The sequence below is a fragment of the Arachis ipaensis genome, chromosome B06 (assembly GCF_000816755.2).
Source record: "Arachis ipaensis cultivar K30076 chromosome B06, Araip1.1, whole genome shotgun sequence".
In the NCBI taxonomy this organism is placed as follows: domain Eukaryota; kingdom Viridiplantae; phylum Streptophyta; class Magnoliopsida; order Fabales; family Fabaceae; genus Arachis; species Arachis ipaensis.
This window is the reverse complement of record NC_029790.2, coordinates 18,177,680-18,199,435: the sequence shown is the minus strand read 5'-3', so window position 1 is coordinate 18,199,435 and position 21,756 is coordinate 18,177,680. Positions and strand designations below refer to the sequence as shown.

General features: G+C 38.5%; 2 protein-coding genes across 2 annotated transcripts in view; one reads left to right on the top strand and one right to left on the bottom strand.

Moving 5' to 3' along the window:
* LOC107645697 (E3 ubiquitin-protein ligase SINAT3) lies at nucleotides 16,319-19,419 on the top strand. The gene is made up of 3 exons (XM_016349772.2): nucleotides 16,319-16,832; nucleotides 18,532-18,918; nucleotides 19,018-19,419. The coding sequence occupies exons 1-3, from the start codon at nucleotides 16,650-16,652 to the stop codon at nucleotides 19,378-19,380; spliced, it is 933 nt and encodes a 310-aa protein (XP_016205258.1). The 5' UTR covers nucleotides 16,319-16,649; the 3' UTR covers nucleotides 19,381-19,419.
* The window catches only part of LOC107645699 (uncharacterized membrane protein YuiD), a gene marked incomplete at its 5' end in the record, with an annotated part of 2,516 nt that continues 939 nt past the window's right edge, over nucleotides 20,180-21,756 (bottom strand). Inside the window, 1 exon segment of the mRNA XM_016349773.2 lies at nucleotides 20,180-20,598. Coding sequence (XP_016205259.1) covers nucleotides 20,437-20,598 — 162 coding nt within the window. The 3' untranslated portion in view covers nucleotides 20,180-20,436.

Sequence of the window (21,756 nt, the reverse complement as noted above, 5' to 3'; positions counted from 1 at the left end):
GATCATTTAATCATTCAAGCCAAGTATCATACATGGTTATTCGTAACATTGCATAATCAATTCATCACTTTTCAGTTTTACTTCATCTCCAAGTTATCCCCACTTCCTAGCTTCATCTGATTATTAGGTTTAATATTACTGTTTATGGCTAAAGGAATAAAAATAAAAATTTAGAAGTTTGAAATAGGATTTAAAACTCAAAAGTCATGTTTGCTGGAGCAGGGGACACGCGTACGCGTGGGAGTGTAAAGGTGCAGCTCGCGCGCATCCCTTTGTCATGCGTACGCGTAGGTGAAAACTTTATGTCACGCGTGCGCGTGGATCACGCGTACGCGTGGACATGCTTGTTAGCTCCTTACGCGTACGCATGGGACCAGTCGCATATGCATCGCCAAAAATTCATGCCACGCGTACGCATGGGCCATGTGTACGCGTGGATGTACGTTCCTAAAAAAAGATCAACCAGAAAGCTGCACAACAAGGAAAATACCACCTGCATATTAACATATTTCACACCAAAATTTCCGACAGGCATAACTCAGTCGTTTTAAATCATTTTTCTCCCGTTCTTCGAACGGCATAAACTTTATGAACCCAATTTTCATTTAAAATAAGATAAAATCAATTTGGGATTCCGGAAGCCAAGTTATAGCCCACCGAAGTTCAGTCCAAAACTAACTTTTTCAAATTCTTCAAAACCTCATTTTCATTCAAGATTGCCATTCCATACATTACCAAAGCTATCAATACCAACACAATATACCAACAACAATACTCAATAAAACTCTACATCATTTCATCAACCACCATTCAATAATGTTACATAATTTCACATTTCAACAACTTCATCATAATTTCCTTCTAACATCCATATAGTAACAATCTCCACCACCTAAACAAATCACCAAACGAAACCAAACATGTTTATCAATCAAATTACTAAACATTAAATATACACCTGCATTCCAGCTTATCCTATGGTTATCTAGCCTAAGTTTTCACAGAACATTACATATTAAATGTAAGAAACCTAAACCATACCTTGGCCGATTCCCTCGTAGCGACCAAAACAATTCACTCAACAAACACAGCCCCAAAGCTCAACCAAAATACTAGTGCCCAGCCTCCACCAAAATTCCAACGTCCACAATTTCAAGCTTCAATTATTTATTCACAACCTAATACACATTCATAACAAATATGTATCCAATTTAATACCCAAAGCTCAAGTTTAATGAAATTAAAATAGAATCATGGTATCCTCACCTTACCCAAGCTTCACATAAGCAAAAGTAAATATTTTTCTCAAGCTAATTGGATCCTAAAACATCAAAGAACAAGGAAATTCAATACCTCCACTCAAATTTTGAAAATTGGGGGAAGAAGTGACTGAAAACAAAAAATGAGTTACCTATAAAATTGTTCCGATAGAAACGTAGAGCTCAACGCAGTGGACACGTGGCCACAAACGGTGCGGCGATAGGAGCTCGGACGGAGGAGCTACGGCGAGTTGAATTTTGCCGTAAGGGTTTTAGCATTCCTTTCTTTCCCTGGAGCTTTCAGCGTTGTTCAGCTGAAATGAGGAAGAGAAGGACTTGGGTTCATTTAAAGGTTGGTCCGGTTGGCCCGACGGGCCCGGTTTGGTTTCGGTTCAATCGGTTCGGCCCGTTCGGTCCAATCTTGGACCCTTTTTTCGAAATTAGTGTCAAAATTCTCGTTTCGATGAACTCTATCCTAATTTAATATAATATTCACATTTCTAATTTTCGTTATTAAAAACTAATTTATTGACTAACTATTTACTAATTTAACGGGTTTTATATCCTACCCACCTAACAAAGAATTTTGCCCTCAAAATTCAAATGTAGTTACTTGAAAAGAGATGTGGGTAGTCCTTCCGCATATCCGATTCGAGTTCCCAAGTATGTTCCTCAATACCAGCTCGACTCCAGGCTACTTTTACCAGTGATACTTCCTTCCCATGCAATAGTTTAATGCTAATGTCATCAATTCTCACCGGAGTTACTGGAAGTGTTATGTCTTCTCTCACTTGAATCGGTTCCGGTTCCAGAACATGACTTGCGTCAGGAGTATACTTCCGAAGTTGTGACACATGAAATACGTTGTGCAGGTTCGAAAGGTACGGTAGTAAGGCAATTCTATAAGCCACCGGCCCAATTTTTTTCAGGATCTCAAACGGTCCAATATAACGGAGATTCAGTTTCTTAGTCTTAATAGCTCTTTCTACTCCTGTAGTTGGTGTGACCTTCAGAAAGACATGCTCCCCTTCTTCAAATTCCAAAGGCTTTTGCCTTTGATAAGCATAGCTCTTTTGATGGTTTTGGGCTATAAGCATTCAGCTCCGAATCTTCTTTATCTGATCAGTAGTTTCAGCTATCATCTCAGGCCCTAATAAACTTATTTCTCCAGTTTCATACCAACATAGCGGAGGTTGACATTTCCTGCCATACAGAGCCTCATATGGAGCCATTCCGATGCTCGCATGGTAGCTATTGTTATAAGCAAACTCCACTAATGGCATATACCGATTCCAGCTCGTCGGCTGGTTCAAAACATAAGTCCTTAGCATATCCTCTAAGGTCTGGGTAGTTCTCTCTGATTGATCATCTGTCTGAGGGTGATATACAATACTCAAACTTAACTGAGTCCCAAATGCACGCTGAAAGGCTCCCCAAAACCTTGATGTGAAACGGGGATCCCTGTCGGATATAATGGTGGAAGGCACGCCGTGCAACCTGACGATCTCTTTAATGTACATTCGAGCCAATTCTTCCATTGTACAACTTATTCGGATGGAAAGAAAATGAGCTGATTTTGTCAGTCGGTCCACAACCACCCAAATAGCATCATACCCAGTCCGAGTCCTAGGCAAACCTGTCACAAAATCCATTGCAATATTCTCTCATTTCCATTGTGGAATCTCTAAAGGCTGAAGGGTTCTTATGGTCTCTGATGCTCAATCTTAACCTTTTGACATGTTAAACATTTAGATACATGCGTCGCCACATCATTCTTCATCCTTGGCCACAAGAACATTGCTTTCAGGTCCTGATACATTTTGGTACTTCTTGGATGGATTGAAAACTTGCTCTTATGAGCTCCCGCCAAGATACCTTGCCACAAATCTCCGACATCTAGCATAATAATATGGTTCTTGAACCTCCACAAACCATCTTTACCTTCTGACACTCTCTTCTGTCTTTCCTGTTCAATTGTCGGTAATACTTTATGTAATACTTCACCATCTTGATGAGCCTTTAGAAGTTCTGATTTAAAATCACTTAAAATTTGCAACTGACTCAAACACAGAATTCCAGATTCCTTTCTAACTCCCAGGTTCAAACTTTGAAATGCCTTTAGTAACTCTTCTTCTCGCAACATCATCCAAGTTGCATATAAAGACTTCCGACTCAAGGCGTTCGCCACAATGTTCGCTTTTCCTGGATGATAATTCAATTTGAAATCATAATCTTTCAGAAGCTCCATCCACCTCCTCCGACACATATTCAACTCTTCCTGCGTCTAAAAGTCTTGCTCTAAGGAATCAACGTCTTGCTGGTTATAGCTAGGATTCATACGCGATGCTAGTATAGACTCGAGTTGGTTTTCAGAAAGACATTAAGCTCGAAAGACGAATGGACAATACAAACGGTGTTTGTGGGAGATCAGAAAGAAAATCTTGTATACGGTCAAACAAAGTTGCATCGAAATAATGGAATGCATAAGAAGAAAAATCTAGATGCATCCCAAGAAAAGAGTTCAAATTAAGGATCTTTGGTAGAAAGAGCAAAGCGTATAGAGTCAAAGAAATCTCAACTGATTTTGAAGAATACAGTTTGCGAATAAGAGCAAGTCCACTCACCGCGAGTTTTTAAGATAAGCTATAAAAGAAATATCAGATTAAGTTGTAAAGATTAGTTGACGCACCCTGACTCTCGTGTGGAACTTCCTATCGTTGTCCTTTTTTTCACTTAACATAACCAGTACCTCCTACAAGGAAACTCTTGATCGACTCGCTCTCTTTTCTGCTATTTCCTTTAACTGCCTCCTATCTTTTATCATGGTGCAATCAGAGTTAACCCGGCTTCCGACACTAAGTCTATCGAAAACTCACTTTCTCCCTAAAATGGAAATTCTGGTATACCTTCGAGAATTGTCTCGAAAAGTTTCTTGTAGCAGGAAATCGGTTTCATCTTCCCTCGCTTCTTAACAATTAACAACTTAAGATTGAATTCGCTCTATTCTTCTTCCTCGAGGTTTCACCATCACTAGATTTCAAACAATAACTCTGTATAACCCTCAACACTCTTGATTCCGTAGATATAATCTAACCTGCTTCCGCTACGACATTTGATCCTTAACCTTCAAGAGCTTAACCGCTCCTCTAAGTTAACTAAATATCGCTCCGTCTCAACAACTAACAGTCTTCGACTACTCATCGACTTAGACCTCACGATTATTGAAGCTTGTCATGTGTCACGAATAAATATTACATATCAATGGTATGCAAGAAAGTTAGAAATTCGACTGCTAGTTCATGGTTACCTCGGGTCTGAGGATCAGATTCGGCTACACCCCCGCGTTTCCTATGTGGACAATCTCGAGCTATATGCCCTGGCTTCCCGCACTCGTAATATACACCTAGCTCGGCCCTGCATGGTCTATTTGGACGATACTTTGTGTATCTCGGGCAATTCAAATCTTTCGGTTGAGTACTAGTTTGCTCTTCTGAATCCTGTCTCTGACGATTGTCGTTCCTCTGATCATTGTTCCGGCGTCGGGAATGTGAAGCGACATAACAACTCCTTTTGAAGCTTTGGCTCCGCGGTGTAATCTTTCCCTTTTTCTTTGTGAAGGATTCTCGGTGATTACTCTTTACTACCTCATTCCTCCTTGAACTTTCTCCTGTTACTTGACCCGTGTTAACTTGCTCCGGATGACCCATTAGTACCCCCGTACTCGTAACATTATTTTCACATTCATATTTGTTACCATCATCGTTGCTAGTCCTAACTTGTGGTTCCATCCTATCCATCACTCGGCTGGTCGCAGCGACAACAGCACCGATGGCAGTAGCAGCACTCGTCATTGCGGTCATAAAATTGGTCAGACTATCTACTGGTATGGTTACCTTATTACCTCTCCGTTCCTGACCTCGATTACACCCACGATCGCGCCCACGAGATGTCATTTAGTTCCTGTTAATACCAAACAAGTGATATCAAGGTGATCAGTCTCAATATCACGAGTCTAGTATTTCAAAATTCCAAATGCATGCCCATGAGCATTCATGCCACATATATCAGTTAGATATCCTAATTAGCATGTATAGACACTCAGAGTATGCTCAGAAGCATAGTCAGTCCGTTCCTCAGACTCTATAGGAGCGAACTGCTCTGATACCATAATGTAACACCCTACCACACTGAGCTTTATGCTTAAGTCATAAAATAAAGGTGGAATGGTATTACGACCTTTAAAATAAAATGTCTACATATAATAGCAGAAGGATTATAATATACTAGGAGCTTTGAAGAATAGAGAAAATAAAAATCGTGAAATAAAAGCGCAATGTTCAAGAAACGAGTTATCTTGCATACGAAGAAAGCTATAGTTGTTAAGTATAAAGTAACCAAAAACAGGAACAGAGGGTCAAAGATACAAAGCAACAAGCTCCTAACTCAGCTCGCGAAGTCAAGACTGGCCGGAGAATACACACACACATATATATACATATCCAAAATCCAAATGTACATAAACAAAATCCTGTCTTTCCATAAACTTCTAAGAGGATCAAAAAGAATAAGTTATGTAGAGAGAAAGCTAAGTACACACACACACACACACACACACACACACACACACACACACACACACACACACACACACATACACATATATATATATCAATGTACAACAAAATAACCCAGTAACCACTTCGTTTCAGGAGTCCAGACGCTTAATGAGATACCGCTTGACCTGCATCTGAAAAACAACAACATAGTATGGGGTGAGAACTAGAGGTTCTCAGTATGGTAAAGGTGCCACACACATAATATATAAGGTCCTGGGAATGTCAGAGGCAATCCTAGAACGCCGACACTCAGATTATAGAGCTTAAAGTATTAAACAGAAGCTATAAAATGTGGTTTTCTAAGAGTATCTAATCCTAACTTAACTTAATCTTAAATCTAAGTCCCATACTGCCATTCCTCCATACCTCCATTTCTGTCAGTATTTCATAGACAAATAAACAGATAAAGGTAAGCACAAGAAGGTTACAAACACTGCAAGTAACAAATATACATTTAACATGGCAAGTACACTTAGGCACACCCAATTAATGCACAAACAAGTAATTCAAGTAGTATGCATATGATGCATGCCTATCCTATGGCTGATGAGGCTCATCTGTCGGTTATCCAGCCAACCCGACAAGTCCGAAAACCTTAGACTGTCCCTCGACGTGCATCCCCAAGAGTCTAACATAGCTTTTTCTCAAATAATCAATATTGCTCAATGGGGGTTAACACTCCCGGGAATTTATAAGTGCCCAGTCACCCTTACGTCATAGGGTCAACAGAGTATCGAGTTTTCAACCTGGTACACGTGGTGGCAAGCCACGGTACTTTACCCAGGGAATCTCGTATCTCAGATCATTTAATCATTCAAGCCAAGTATCATACATGGTTATCTGTAACATTTCATAATCAATTCATCACTTTTCAGCTTTACTTCATCTCCAAGTTATCCTCACTTCCTAGCTTCATCTGATTATCAGGTTTAATATTACTGTTTATGGCTAAAGGAATGAAAATAGAAATTTAGAAGTTTGAAATAGAATTTAAAACTCAAAAGTTACGTTTGCTGGAGCAAAGGCCACACGTCGCGTGGGAGTGTAAAGGTGCAGCTCGCGCACGCGTCCCTTTGTCATGCGTATGCGTAAGTGAAAACTTCATGTCACCCATGTGCGTGGATTACGCGTATGCGTGGACATGCTTGTTAGCTCTTTACGCGTACGCATGGGACCAGTCGCGTACGCATCACCAAAAATTCATACAACGCGTACGTGTGGGCCACGCGTATGTGTGGATGTACGTTCTTCAAAAAAAAAGATCAACCAGAGAGCTGCACAACCAAGAAAATACCACCAGCATATTAACATATTTCACACCAAAATTTCCGACAGGCATAACTCAGTCGTTTTAAATCATTTTTCTTCCGCTCTTCGAACAACATAAACTTCATGAACCCAATTTTCATTTAAAAAAAATTGAACTCAATTTAGGGTTCCTGAAGTCAAGTTATAGCCGGCCGAAGTTCAGTCTAAAACCAACTTTTTCAAATTCTTCAAAACCTCATTTTCATTTAAGATGGCCATTCCATACATTACCAAAGCTATCAATACCAACACAATATACCAACAACAATACTCAATAAAACTCTACATCATTTCATCAACCACCATTCAATAATGTTACATAATTTCACATTTCAACAACTTCATCATACTTTCCTTCTAACATCCATATAGTAACAATCTCCACCACCTAAACAAATCACCAAACGAAGCCAAACATGTTTATCAATCAAATTACTAAACATTAAATATACACCTGCATTCCAGCTTATCCTATGGTTATCTAGCCTAAGTTTTCACAGAACATTACATATTAAATGTAAGAAACCTAAACCATACCTTGGCCGATTCCCTCGTAGCGACCAAAACAATTCACTCAACAAACACAGCCCCAAAGCTCAACCAAAATACTAATGCCCAGCCTCCACCAAAATTCCACGTCCACAATTTCAAGCTCCAATTATTTATTCACAACCTAATACACATTCATAACACATATATATCCAATTTAATACCCAAAACTCAAATTCAGTGAAATTAAAACAGAATCATAGTATCCTCACCTTACCCAAGCTTCACATAAGCAAGAGTGAATATTTTTCTCAAGCTAATTGGATCCTAAAACATCAAAGAACAAGGAAATTCAATAACTCCACTCAATTTTTGAAAATTGGGGGAAGAAGTGACTGGGAACAAAAAAACGAGTTACATATGAAATTTTTCCGGTAGAAACATAGATCTCGACGCGATGGTGACGCATGGCCGCAAACGGTGCGGCAATCGGAGCTCGGACGGAGGAGTTACGGCGAGTTGAATTTTGCCGTAAGGGTTTCGGCGTTCCTTTCTTTCCCTGGAGCTTTCAGCGTTGTTCAGCTGAAATGAGGAAGAGAAGGGCTTGGGTTCATTTAAAGGTTGGTCCTGTAGGGCTGACAGGCCCGGTTCAACCAGTTCGGTCTGTTCGGTCCAATCTTAGACCGTTTTTTCGAAATCAGTGTCAAAATTCTCGTTTCGATGAGCTCTATCCTAATTTAATATAATATTCACATTTCTAATTTTTGTTATTAAAAACTAATTATTTACTAATTTAACAGGGTTTACATTTGAGCTCGAGAATCTTCATATTCCTGTGTCAAATCTTTGTGTTGTTTTTTCTCCATCTACCCTTCACTTGTGGCATCACCGTCTTGCCCACAGCTCCTTAGGAAAATTCCGTCCTCTTGTGTCTAAGGGTGTTTTGGGTCAGGTTAATAATGAATCTTTTGATTGTATTCCTTGTCAGATTGCCAAATAACCTGCTTTATCTTTTCACAATAATTCATCTCTTGCTTGCTCCCCTTTTGATCTTATCCACTCTGATGTTTAGAACCTCGCTCCTACCGCTTCTATAGGAGAGGCTCGATACTTTGTAGTTTTCATTCATAATTATTCACCCTTTACTTGGATTTATTTGATGACTAATCTCCATGAGCTACCTCAGATTTATATTAACTTTGCCACTATGATTAAAACTTAGTTTTCCAAGGTCATTAAAGTTTTTTGACGCGATAATGCTATGGAATACCATGACTCCAAGCTTTTAACTTTTCTTGATAAACATGATACTTTGTCCGAGTTTTCTTGCCCTAGTATATCTCAAAAAAATGGATGGGTTAAACACAAACACCGTCACATTCTTGACTCTATTCGTGCAATGCTTATTTCTTCTTCGTGTCCTGAGTGTACTTGGAGTGAAGCTGTCCTTACTACTGTCCATGTTATCAATAGGCTCCCTTTTTCTATACTTGGTAATATTACTCCATTTGAGCATCTTTATCATACTTCTCCAAATTGCATTTCTTTTCGAATTTTTGGTTGTGTCTGTTTTATTCTTCTTCAGCCTAATGAACATACTAAACTTGAACCTCGGGCTCGCATATACTGTTTCCTTGGTTATGGCACTGGACACAAAGGTTATCATTGTTGGGGTCCTCTTTCCAAATGTATTCATATATCTCGTCATGTTGTATTTTGGGAGCATCACATGTTTTCTAAGTTCTCCTCATTTGAGTCCATTCCTCCTACTCAGTCACCGTTTTTCACTAACCCTAATGTTGATATTTTTTCTAGTGATGATTCTACAGGTTCTATCTTCAGTCAACTTCTCGAGTCTTCTACTCTTCCGCCTTCTCCACCTCTCGATGATTTTAGACCAGACGATGATCCTGCTCCTGCTATCATGCTTCCTCCCTCCAATCATTCTTCTAGGATAAGAAATTCACCTCCTCATCTTCTTGATTATCATTATTTTTCTACTATTCTTCATCACAATAAACTTCAGTCATTCCGAGAAGCCTCCACAAATCCACATTGGCAGCAAGGAATGCAGGACGAAATCCAGGTACTTGAAAAAGCACACACTTGGGATTTGGTTGATCCTCCTTCTAATCATAAAATTGTGGGTAGTAGATGGGTATACAAGATCAAGACTCGTTTTGATAGTTCTATTGACCGTTATAAATCACGATTGGTCGCTTAAGGATGTATGCAAGAGTATGGTATTGATTATGAAGAGAGTTTTGCTCCGATTGCTCGGCTCACATCTGTTCGCGCTCTCCTTGCCATTGCTGCGGTCAGAAAATGGTCTCTCGGTCAGATGGATGTGAAGAATGAATTTCATAATGGGAATTTTTAAAAAAATGTCTATATGAAGCCACCCCCGGGATATCCTTGTCCGTCTAGCAAAGTCTGTCTCCTTTACAAGGCACTTTATTGTCTTAAGCAAGCTCCACGTGAATGGTTTGTTAAGTTCAGCACTACTATATGCAATCTTAGATTCACTTGCAGTCCTCATGAGAATGCCCTCTTTATTCGTAAGAGTGAACGTGGAGTTGTTCTTCTACTTTCGTATGTTGATGACATGATCATTATTGAAGATGATGTTGATGGTATCTCTGATCTCAAAGCGTCCTTTCACCATGCTTTTGAGATGAAAGATCTTGATTCTCTCAGTTATTTTCTTAGTCTAGAAGTCATATTCATTGATGATGGTATCTATCTCTCTCAAGCTAAGTATACTTTAGATCTTTTTGCTTGAGCCAGAATTACAGATAGTCGTACTGAATCTACTCCCTTTGAGCCTAATGTTCGATTTACCCCTATGGATGGCACTGTTTTGGATGATCCTACTCTTTATCGACAGTTAGTTGGAGGTTTCGTCTACTTGACTGTCACATGACCATACATCGCCTATCCAGTTCATGTTCTTAGCCAGTTCTTGTCAGCTCATCGTACTACTTACTATGCGGTTGTTCTTTGCATTTTTTGTTACATCAAAGGCTCTCTGTTTCATGGTCTTCATTTTTCTGTCCATTCATCTTTATCTTTTCAGGCGTACTCAAATGCTTATTAGGCTGGTGATCCCACTGATCGTCGTTCTACTACTGGTTATTGTTTGTTTCTTGGTGACTCTCTCATTTCCTGGCGAGACAAGAAGCAAACATTCACTGTTCGATCAAGCACAGAAGCTAAATACAGTGCTCTCGCTGACACCACTGCTGAGGTTATCTCGATTTGTTGGTTTTTTTTTTTGAAGACTTGGGTGCTCCTCAGTCGTCCCCGAATGATGTTTTTTGTGACAACCGCAATGCTATTCAGATTGTCCATAATGATGTTTTACATGAACACACCAAACACATTGATATCGATTGTCACTTTATTCAGCAACGTCTCCTTATTGATGTTATTCGTCTCATAGCTGTTGAAACTCTGGATCAGACTGCGGATATCTTCACGAAAGCTCATCATCCTACTTGCTTTCGAACTCTAGTATCCAAACTCAAGCTTGTATCTTTAGCTTCCACTTGAGTTTGAGGGGGATGTTAGAGTATAATTAGGATCAATTAAAATTAGTTAGAATCATATCATATCTGTATATTTATTGTAGGATTTTATACTTTTATTGCTTTGATTCTCCTAACACCTATATATACTCTTGTACATTATACATTTGAGGACACACTGAATAATACACTCTTCAGATTTCTCTCTTGTTTCTAACAAAGAAGAAGAAGATGCAACAGCAACATGGGTGAAGAAGAATGTGCGCATGAATTTAAAACTCTTGATAACAATTTGGTTGGATTTGGTTAGGTATTTTACTTGGTTGTGGATCTTTTCTCTTAGAAATATTAGTTTGTTAGTTTCTAGATAATAATTTAACGAGCATGTTATTTGTATATAAAAATTAATTATTAAATTAACGATAATATAAATTAGGGCAAAAAACCCAATTAAGCCAAGGGGAGAACAATATTACACGAATTAGCCAATCTGAAAATAGCTTCATGAATTAACCAAACCAGATTTTTATGTAATTCGAAACAGCTAAATTTGAATTACATTTGCACATAATTCGAATCAACATACTTTGAATTATAATCGAACACAAGCACACACTAATTCGAATCTACATAATTCGAATTATAAAAAAGCATAATTCGAACTAGGTTGCTTCGAATTACACTTGTGCACCATTCCCCAAGTAGTTCGAATCTAGCTGATTCGAATTACTCACATTTTGCCTCAAATAGTAATTCGAATGGGGTTGATTCGAATTACACTGGATTCAGCTATATAAGCAGTTCGAACCCACCTCATTCGAATCACTTTTCTATTCTCATACCCCACCAAATCCCAGAGAAAACGACCCAGATTCGCTCTCATCAGAATATTCAGCCGATGGGGGACGATCCGGAAAGGCTATATCGTTTGAAAGGAGTTGCTCATATAGCCGGGGTCATCAACGACGAGGTTAGTAGATAGAAAAATTTGTGATAGTGGTTTATCTGAATTAGTGGTTTTGAATGCGGTTTTGTTGGCAGTTTATGTTAGTGGTTTATGCTAGTGGTATTGCAAGTGGTTTATTTTAGAGATTTTGCATGTGGTTTTGTTGGCGGTTTATGTTAGTGGTTTCTGTCAGTGGTTTTTGTTAATGGTATTGCATGCGGTTGATTTTAGTGATTTTGTATGCGGTTTTGTTGATGGTATATGTTAGCGGTTTATGTTGGTGGTGTTGGAAGTGGTTTATTTAGTGGTTTTGCATGCAGTTTATGTTAGTGGTTTTGAATGTGGTTTTCGTAAGTGGATTTGCATGTGATTTATGTTAGTGGTTTACATTAGCGGTTTATGCATGCGGTTTTGCTAGTGGTTTATTATATTGCCTTTGTATGTGCTTTTTGTTAGTGGTTTCCATAAGTGGTTTATGTTGTTAGTTGTTTTTGTTAGTGATTTTGTAAGTGGTTCTAATTATGCGGTCCATGTAATGCGCAGCCCCAGCGATGCATCTCGAGCATGCAGCGGTAGCAGGGCATGCGACTCGATGAGAGGTACGTTCCGTACTTGCAGATAGCCGGATTATACCATCTTGCGAGACTGAACGATAGATGATTCCGATTAGATGAGCCCCTTGTCAGTGCCTTTGTCGAGCAGTGGCATCCGAAAACGCACACCTTCCACATGCCCTTCGGAGAGTGCACGGTCACACTTCAGGACGTGGTGTACCAGTTGGAGTTGCCAGTGGACGGGCGTTATGTCAGTGGTTGCCTGACAGATTTCCAGATATACATCCAGGGTGGCAATCCAGCTTGGGTGTGGTTCCAGGAGTTGCTTGGGGTGATTCCTCCTGCGAACCAAGTTCAGAAGTTCGCAGTAAACTGCACCTGGTTCCAGGAGACTTTTGGAGAGTGCCCCGCGGGAGCCGATGAGGAGACTGTGCGGCGCTTTGCTTGTGCCTAGGCACTCAGCTGTTTGCCAACAAGTCCGGCAACCGTATTCACATAAGATGGCTACCCTACGTGGCTAGGCTTGAGGATATCAAACCATTAATCGAACTCTACCTCAGTCTTAGCATATGCTGCATTCACAAGAAGCCTCTTTGCGTCTTTGCCCTTGAAGGTTAGGACAAAATTTGCTGCTACATATCGAATGCAGAATGCATGGTATGCAGCTGGAGGTAGCCATCTTTTGTCAGGAGCCTCAAGCGCGGCCTTGATGCCGTTATGCCTGTCCAATATAACCAGCAGACCCGGCTGCGGTATCACGTGCTGACGCAGGTGGGAGAGAAAGAAGGACTAGGACTTGGCATTCTCACCCTCAACTAGTGCGAATGCAACAGGCAGAATGTTGGAGTTCCCGTCCTGTACAATCGCGACAAGCAATGTTCCCCATACTTGCCATACATATGGGTGCCGTCAATACTAACCAACGGCTTGCAATGACGGAATGCCTCGATACATGGTGGAAACGTCCAGAACAGTCGGTAAAAATAAGCTTGAGACTCGTCCAGCTGTCCCCCAACTCGAATAGGGCTCGTCCTAAGGACTGCAACAGTACCAGGCATCGTCAACTAAACTCCTAACACCCACCTAGGGAGCTCGTTGTACGACTCATCCTAATCACCATAGATGAGGGCAACAACCTTCTGCTTCGCTAACCAGACCCTCCTGTACGTCGGCCTAAACCCAAAGTGTGTGGCTGTGGCATTTAGGAGCACCTTGATGCTGACGGATGCATCAGCCCTAACCATTGGCATAATGAATGACGGGATCACATGGTAATCCAAACTCCTGTGGTCGCTGAAGATGGAGGTCGCGAGACACATATACGGTCTATTGTACCGTTTGACCTCCCAAATGCCCTTGCGCTGCCGAAGACTAAGCCGAATCAACCATGTGCACCCATTCCCAAACTCAGAACACTTGCCAACATACCGGCGATAGTCATACTCCACTACCTTGTACTGTACCCCTCGTCGGATGCTGTAAGTCTTGACACTTAACACGGCCTCATCTTTATCCTGAAATTGCTGACCAACCTAAAACTCTGTCAGACCAGCAGACCCTTCCGCATCTCTAGCGCCAAATCCAGCAGGCTCCCCAGGAACCCCTCATGCCTCATGGCATCCAAGTCCAAAGATGAAAAATGTGGAGGGTACTGCTGTGTGCCAGAGCTAGAACCACCTCGCGCCCCAGCAGGCTCACTCGCTCCAATATCATCGCCACTGTCATCAGCAATCATATCCGGCTCTACATCATCGTCCTCCGGATCATCCAACAATCCATCTCCAACCCCAGCCGGTGCAGCACACTGTAAAGAGGTCGGCACAAAATTCCCTATTCTGACCTCGTCGCCTACACTGCCGTTGAGATCAACAGCGAACGAAGGGGAGGCGACAGGCTGGACGGGTGGCTCGTACACAGGGACAGACGAAGATGCACCGGCAGGTCTGGAGCTAGAACCGGCTACCGTGCCTAAAGTGGGGGTATTCCGGTTCGAACCCCCCGAGCCGGATACCACATCAACCAACTTTGCCAACAGCTCTGGTGTCCTCACTTCGGGAAACTGCCGGCGATAATGAAACATGACCTGCAAGTCCTCATCACTCTCGATCGTGAAACAATCATACTTCACGGTTTCTTGGAGCACCGTGATTGAAATGCGATAGAAAAACTTCTTAACCCGTTTCACACCTTCCAGACCAAGTTTCAGCAGTACAGAGTTAACAAGGTCATCATACCTCGTCGTAGGCCTCACAAAAATACTGAGAGGATCCTTATCAGTGAACTTTACACCGGAACGTGTTTTCCTCTTAATCGATCCTCTGTGGTGAACCAACGCTACAAAACTCTCCTCACTATCCATTTTCCCCCTCTAATGAGAGCAACTCACGTTCACACCATATATATACATCTCTGGTCCTTTATAATTCGAACCAGCCTGGTTCGAACTATACTTTGTGTAATTCGAATTAACCCATTTCGAATTACATGATTTTGCGTCATTGGAAGTAGTTCGAATCAACATGATTCGAATTACATGTTATTGTGTAATTCGAATCAGTTGAATTCGAATTATGTTGGTTTGTGTGTCAGTCTATAATTCGAATCTACATGATTCGAATTACATGTTATATGAGTTCGAACTTACCTGTTTCGAACTACATGTAAACGTGATTTGGTTGATTGATCAACCAAATTTTGCTTTGGCTGATTTGTGTTTTTTGCCCTATAAATTATATGTTAAAATATAAAATATATATTAAAATAAATTAAATAATACATGTAGTATTCTTCTAATACTGAATAAATGAGATTCAGTATTGCGTTTGGTAATATAGAACTAAAATTAAATTTTGGGATACAAAATTTTAGTTTTTTTTAATATCTCTTTAAAACACAAAAAATTAAAAATTTGTTGGGATAAAAAGTGAAACTTTAATAACATTTATTTCAGAAATTACCTTCATTTAACTTTTCAAATTCTAAATTTAACTCCACTTTTTCTTTTTTAACAAAAACATAATTCAATCATATACATTTTACACCAAATACAATACAAAGATTTAATTTAGTCTAAATTTTTCTTATAAACCACCAAAACAAAACTCCCCTTTAGAATATTTTTACTTCTACTATTAGACTAACATAGAGAGAATAGTGCGTGTCTTAAATCCTAATCCAAAGATTTGACTGTCAAAATCACATAAGTTGGGTTTGTTTACGAGAACAGGATAAGACAAGACACTGAGAAGTTTACGAGAACAGGATAAGACAAGACACTGAGAACAGACACAAAGAACAGAGATACAAAAATTTTGTGTTCTTATATTTTTTTTGTGATAAACTAAAACAAATTATGAAAATTTAATTCATTCCTATTTTTTTTATCCAAAAAATTTGAAAAAAATATAATAGTAAAAAAATTAATAAAAATAATAAAAAAAATAAAAAATAAAATATATTTTTGTCTCAGTACTGTGTCTGTAAATAAAAGTGTCCAAGGTCCACACTTCCCATACAAAATGATTACCATTTTTTTTTGCAATCTTATTATTATTGGCCTTTGTCTAACAGCTCTGTCTGTGTGCCGTTAGATCTTACCAATCAAAGAGTCCTTAGTCCCTCAGGATTCGAACACCGAAATTAATATTTTATTCCTACAGCACTTCTGTGTCTGTGTCTTGGAACTTAGAAAAGACCAATGAAAGAAAGGCATCAATTTTTGGCATCGGTTTCTGTAAGCAACTACTAAATTAAATAAAAATAGTTCCTTTTTTTCCACTTCCCTTCTTCCCTTGTCTTCTCCCCACCTCACCCTCCATCACAAATTCAAAAACTTGCATTCCATACTCTTTATTTTTTCTTTTTCTTTTTCTTTTTCTCTTTTGAGTGAATCACAAACACCCGAAGATTAGGCCCAGAGTAATTTCGGTTGAAAGAAGGAAAAGAAAGAAATGGAATCGAGTAGCATTGATAGCAGTATATTGTCCTTGACTATGATGGAGGAAGATGAGCATACCCATCATCAGTTTTCTTCGATCTCGAAGCTGCACAACAATGGCCCCACCACAACCAGTGTCCATGACCTTCTTGAGTGCCCTGTTTGCACAAATTCAATGTACCCTCCAATCCACCAGGTCTTTCTTCTCTGATGTACCCCTTTCCGCTTTATGGCCTTTGCTTCCCACAATCATGCTCCTTTTTAGCTCTCTCATTACTTGCTTCCGTGTTTCTTTCTTTATAAGTTGTGTTTGATGCTATTTGCTTGCTTGCAATCATCATTCTGTTACTTTTTTTTAGGAAAAAGTAAAATATTAATTAAAGAGAGGATTTATTTTCTATTTTATAAATAGGTGCTTATGGTTGTGTGGTTTGGGATATTATGAAGTGTTATGATTGCATTGGAAGTCTTCAATGTTGAGATCTTATGTTTTACTGGAAATTTCAGTTTGCATGATGATGTTGATTATGATAGTGAATCCTCAGGGTTTGATTGATTCGGGTGGGTTGTTGGAGTGGTTTATAAAGGGTGAAGATACTCTCATCAAAGCTTGGTTCTTTCTAAAGTTGACTTTTTTTTGTTGTTGCAAGTTTCTTCTCACCTGTTACCTTGTTTACTTTAGGTAAAGTTGTTTGATTGGTAATGAATGGAATGGGAAAATTTTGAGTAAATGCCATTTTGTTATTCTTCAAGTCATGCTTGTGATGTTGGAGGCTTAGCCTACCAAAAGAGGCATAAAAAATGAATTTAGATCCTGGAAAGTGAGAAAGTTGGTGGGGTGGTAAAATAAAAGATCGATGATCACCGTTGATTTTGTAACTTTCATGAAATATGTATCTGATTATCTTAATTTAAAAGTGATTAATTCTTCATTTTACCACTTTATCAACTTCCTTGTTTTTAGAGGGCTTTGATTCATAAAAAATTATTGTTTTGGTAGATTTAGTTTTTAAATGAGAAAACAAACTTAATTACATCAGTGAAATCTTGACGGAGAGTGATAATTTTAATTAATGTATATGTGTCATTCTAGATTGATGATTGTTGTAAGGAGTTATTATCGTTTCTCAATGATGTGAAGGTGAATTACGCACTTGTGGTTTAGAAGGACCAGAGAATCTCTTTTGGTTAGGAACTTAGGATGCGTAATAGTTTGACATTTATTTAGTTATTCCATCTTTGCGTATAGAAATTGGCTTGGAATGTTGTTGTTCCACGGCAACATCATTAGCCAGATGCCCTTTTCATTGTGTTTAGTTAGATATGTTAGTAATATTTTATAGGGTTTAGTTTAACGTAAGGCCATATATGTGTTTTGAAGGCACAAGTTAAAAGGTATCAATTGAGAAAATTTTTGTGAAAAAAAGATACAATATTTAAGTTGTTAACGTATTTATTATATAGTTGTTAAAATAAAAATTTAAAAACTTTTATTAGTAGTAATCTTTAATACGTGTCTTTAAACACTTATTAACTAAATCCTATTTTATATTCTCTTATGAATTGATGTGCACTTATTGCAAATATGAGACATTGGTGGTTCATATTTTCTCTAACACTGACAACACAGCATTCTTTTTGCTACAATATCATATAATAAGTTGGAAGTGACATACATATGACTATGAATAACTAGTCTTATTCCTAATTAGGATGTCTAGTCATGTAGTAGTGCTAGCAAAAAATTTCTTCACATTATTTTGGTCCTTATAAAGAGTACCCATGAATTTATAAACTATATTACTCAGTACATTCATAACTCAATCTATTCCATATTTTCAGAACAGATATGATAGTACAAAACAAGTGTCTGATTGTTGAGTTTGGTTATGCAGTGTCACAATGGGCATACCCTTTGTTCAACTTGCAAGACAAGGGTACACAACCGGTGCCCGACTTGCAGACAGGAACTCGGAGACATAAGGTGTCTGGCATTGGAGAAGATAGCAGAATCACTTGAACTTCCTTGCAGATACATCTCTCTTGGTTGTCCAGAGATATTTCCATATTACAGCAAACTAAAACATGAGGCTATTTGTAACTTCAGACCATACAACTGCCCTTATGCCGGCTCAGACTGCTCTATCGTCGGAGATATCCCGTACCTTGTCGCTCATTTAAGAGATGATCACAGGGTTGATATGCATTCTGGCTGCACGTTCAACCATCGCTATGTCAAGTCTAATCCCATGGAAGTAGAAAATGCTACTTGGATGCTAACAGTAAGAATAAAATTTTCCACAAACACAACCATATTTTGTTCAACTTGCACTCTTATTCCAATTGATATGGTTGACTCCAAATTTTTTTTTTCATGTCAGGTGTTCCACTGTTTCGGCCAGTATTTCTGTCTCCATTTTGAAGCATTCCAGCTCGGTATGGCTCCAGTTTACATGGCATTCCTCCGGTTCATGGGAGACGAAAGAGAGGCCCGTAACTACAGCTACAGCCTGGAGGTAGGAGGAAACGGACGCAAGCTAACCTTCGAGGGGAGTCCAAGAAGCATCAGAGATAGCCACAAGAAAGTCCGAGACAGCCACGATGGCCTCATTATATACCGTCACATGGCGCTCTTCTTTTCGGGCGGGGACAGGAAAGAGTTGAAGCTGAGAGTGACAGGAAGAATATGGAAAGAGCAGCAGAACCCTGATGGTGGAGTGTGCATTCCCAATCTGTGTACCTAAGGTTCATTGTATTCTATTGTATTGTATCTCTCTAACCTTGCTTTCTAGATGTAGATAATTTTTGAAGTAATCTATGCTTGGCCAATGGTCATGGAGGTGGTGGCTTTCAACTCAAAATAAATAACCAAGTATATGATCCTACGTGTAACATATGCTAAATTAGTCCCTTGAGACAGTTTTGGTCATTACAAAAAAAATGCAAAATCAAATATGCCACTGCTCATAGGATTTATGAATTAAATTCTGCTACTCATCTCCGTTCTTAAAATGTTTCATATGTTAATTCTTGGATACCCTAATGTTTCAAAGATTTAGTAATATGCTCACAAGGTTAGTGTGAATGGAAAGGGTTCAACATACGTTTTATAAGAACAAGAGTTCAAAACATTCATCCGTTAAATAGTATATATTAAGTATGTGACAACCAAAATATATCACATGATATTTTCTCATTCAAATAAAATGCAATCTTTTTCTACTAAAATTAAGAAGTTTTTTCTTTCTCCACTTTATCTCTTTATTTTATATTATCAAATGACTAATAAATTGAGCAAAATGTGCAACTGCTCGTTTTAGCAATTTCAACTTTCCAAATTGGATTAGGAACAAAGAAATGAGATCAAATATGATACAATTTTCATCTTTGTTGCTTCTCCCTTGGTTTATATTATGCAATAGACTTTAAACCGAAAAAGGTTGCACCAAACAAGCACACAACAAACTCAGTGCATCATACAACCTTGCCAATAAAGACGGTGTAACCCTTTTTCTGAAATTTAGAGGGAGGAGGCACATTAAATATTCAAGGAGGAGAAGCTTACTCTCTCTATATATATGGCAATTCAATGATAATTTATAAGGCCTCCAGCCCTCCAGTGCCAGTAGAAGGCACTGAAGAAAAAATTCTAATTAAATTCTATTCGCTCAAGTTGATGCACAATAATAATACAGTGTGCTGACTAAGCAGGTGCTATACTAGATGCTGCATCAGAGCAAATAGTATGTGAAATGAATGATACAGTTTTTTGACAAAAAAATGGCAACATAATCAATCCCTTAAGTCCCAACAACACAAGCTTGACAACAGAAACAGGCTACTAAGAAGCCAAGTAGAGCACCAGCAATAACTTGGGATGGAGTGTGTCCTAGAAGTTCCTTCAGTTTCCTTTCGCTAATTGGATGCCCTTTGAACAAGTCTGCTACAATCATATTTAGCACCTGTCAGATTACCACGAACAGAACAAATGACAACAGGTTAGAAATCACCTTGATCCTAAGGAACAACAACAACAAAAATAAAAATGCATAGGACTTTGGCAGTTAAAATGAGACAGAGACAGTTTTAATATCTTACAATTTGACGGGGAAAAACCGCAATAATGGATGTTTAAAACTCAAAAGTCGGTGTTGTAGAACAAACATGGAATGCAAATCATGAAAGATACACATAATGATTCATAACCTAACTAGTCACTTAATATGGAAAGGTCAAAAGAGGTGAATTACAAGAGCTGCCTATTGGCAGAGAAATATGTTTAGTGTCGAAATAAGTAAACTGCAAGTGCAACCTATGACAGAGAGGCAAAGCTAAATTCGGTTGCATAACAAGGAGTCTTGAGGGGAATTTCCATTTGATCTAAGCTTTATGGCAGAATACCATTTATCTGCACACAAATATGTTGTTTCTTTAAGCACCTTAACAAGAATGTACTTTGCTACGTTTGTTTACAGGATGGGATACTGAGATAGGGACACAGAGACATACAATCATGTTTGACAGATGAGACATAAATAGAGACATTGTGTTAGTATATTTTGTGTCCATCCTGACATGAAGGACACAGAAACATTAACAAGGATACAACTTATTTTTCATTTTTTCTTTCATTATTCTTGTTAATTTTTTATAATTATACTTTTTATTATTATATTTTTCTTCTAAAAAATTTTGAATGAAAAAAATGAAAATAAATTAGATTTTCATAATTTGTTCTACTTTATCACCAAATAGAATATAAGAACACTAAATAATGTGTCTCTATCTTTTATATCTTGTTCTCAATGTCTTGTCTTGTCCTGATATTAGAAACAAACGCAGTCTTAAGGTTCATTTCAGTAAATCCGCTTAGTACAATCACCCGGTAATCAGAAACTAACTAAAGAACTAAAATTCCTAGTTGCCAAGCAAAATAAGTTTCAGACTTATGATTGTGTTAGAAAACAAGAATTTAAGCCCAGTTGAACCAACCTAATACTTTATTCCCGATTTCTCATTGAATGAACATCATATAGCTCTAAGTGAACTTAACATTGTTTGCATTACACCCTATATATCCACACTTAAAAAAAAAAAAAAAAAAAAAAAAAAAATTTTTA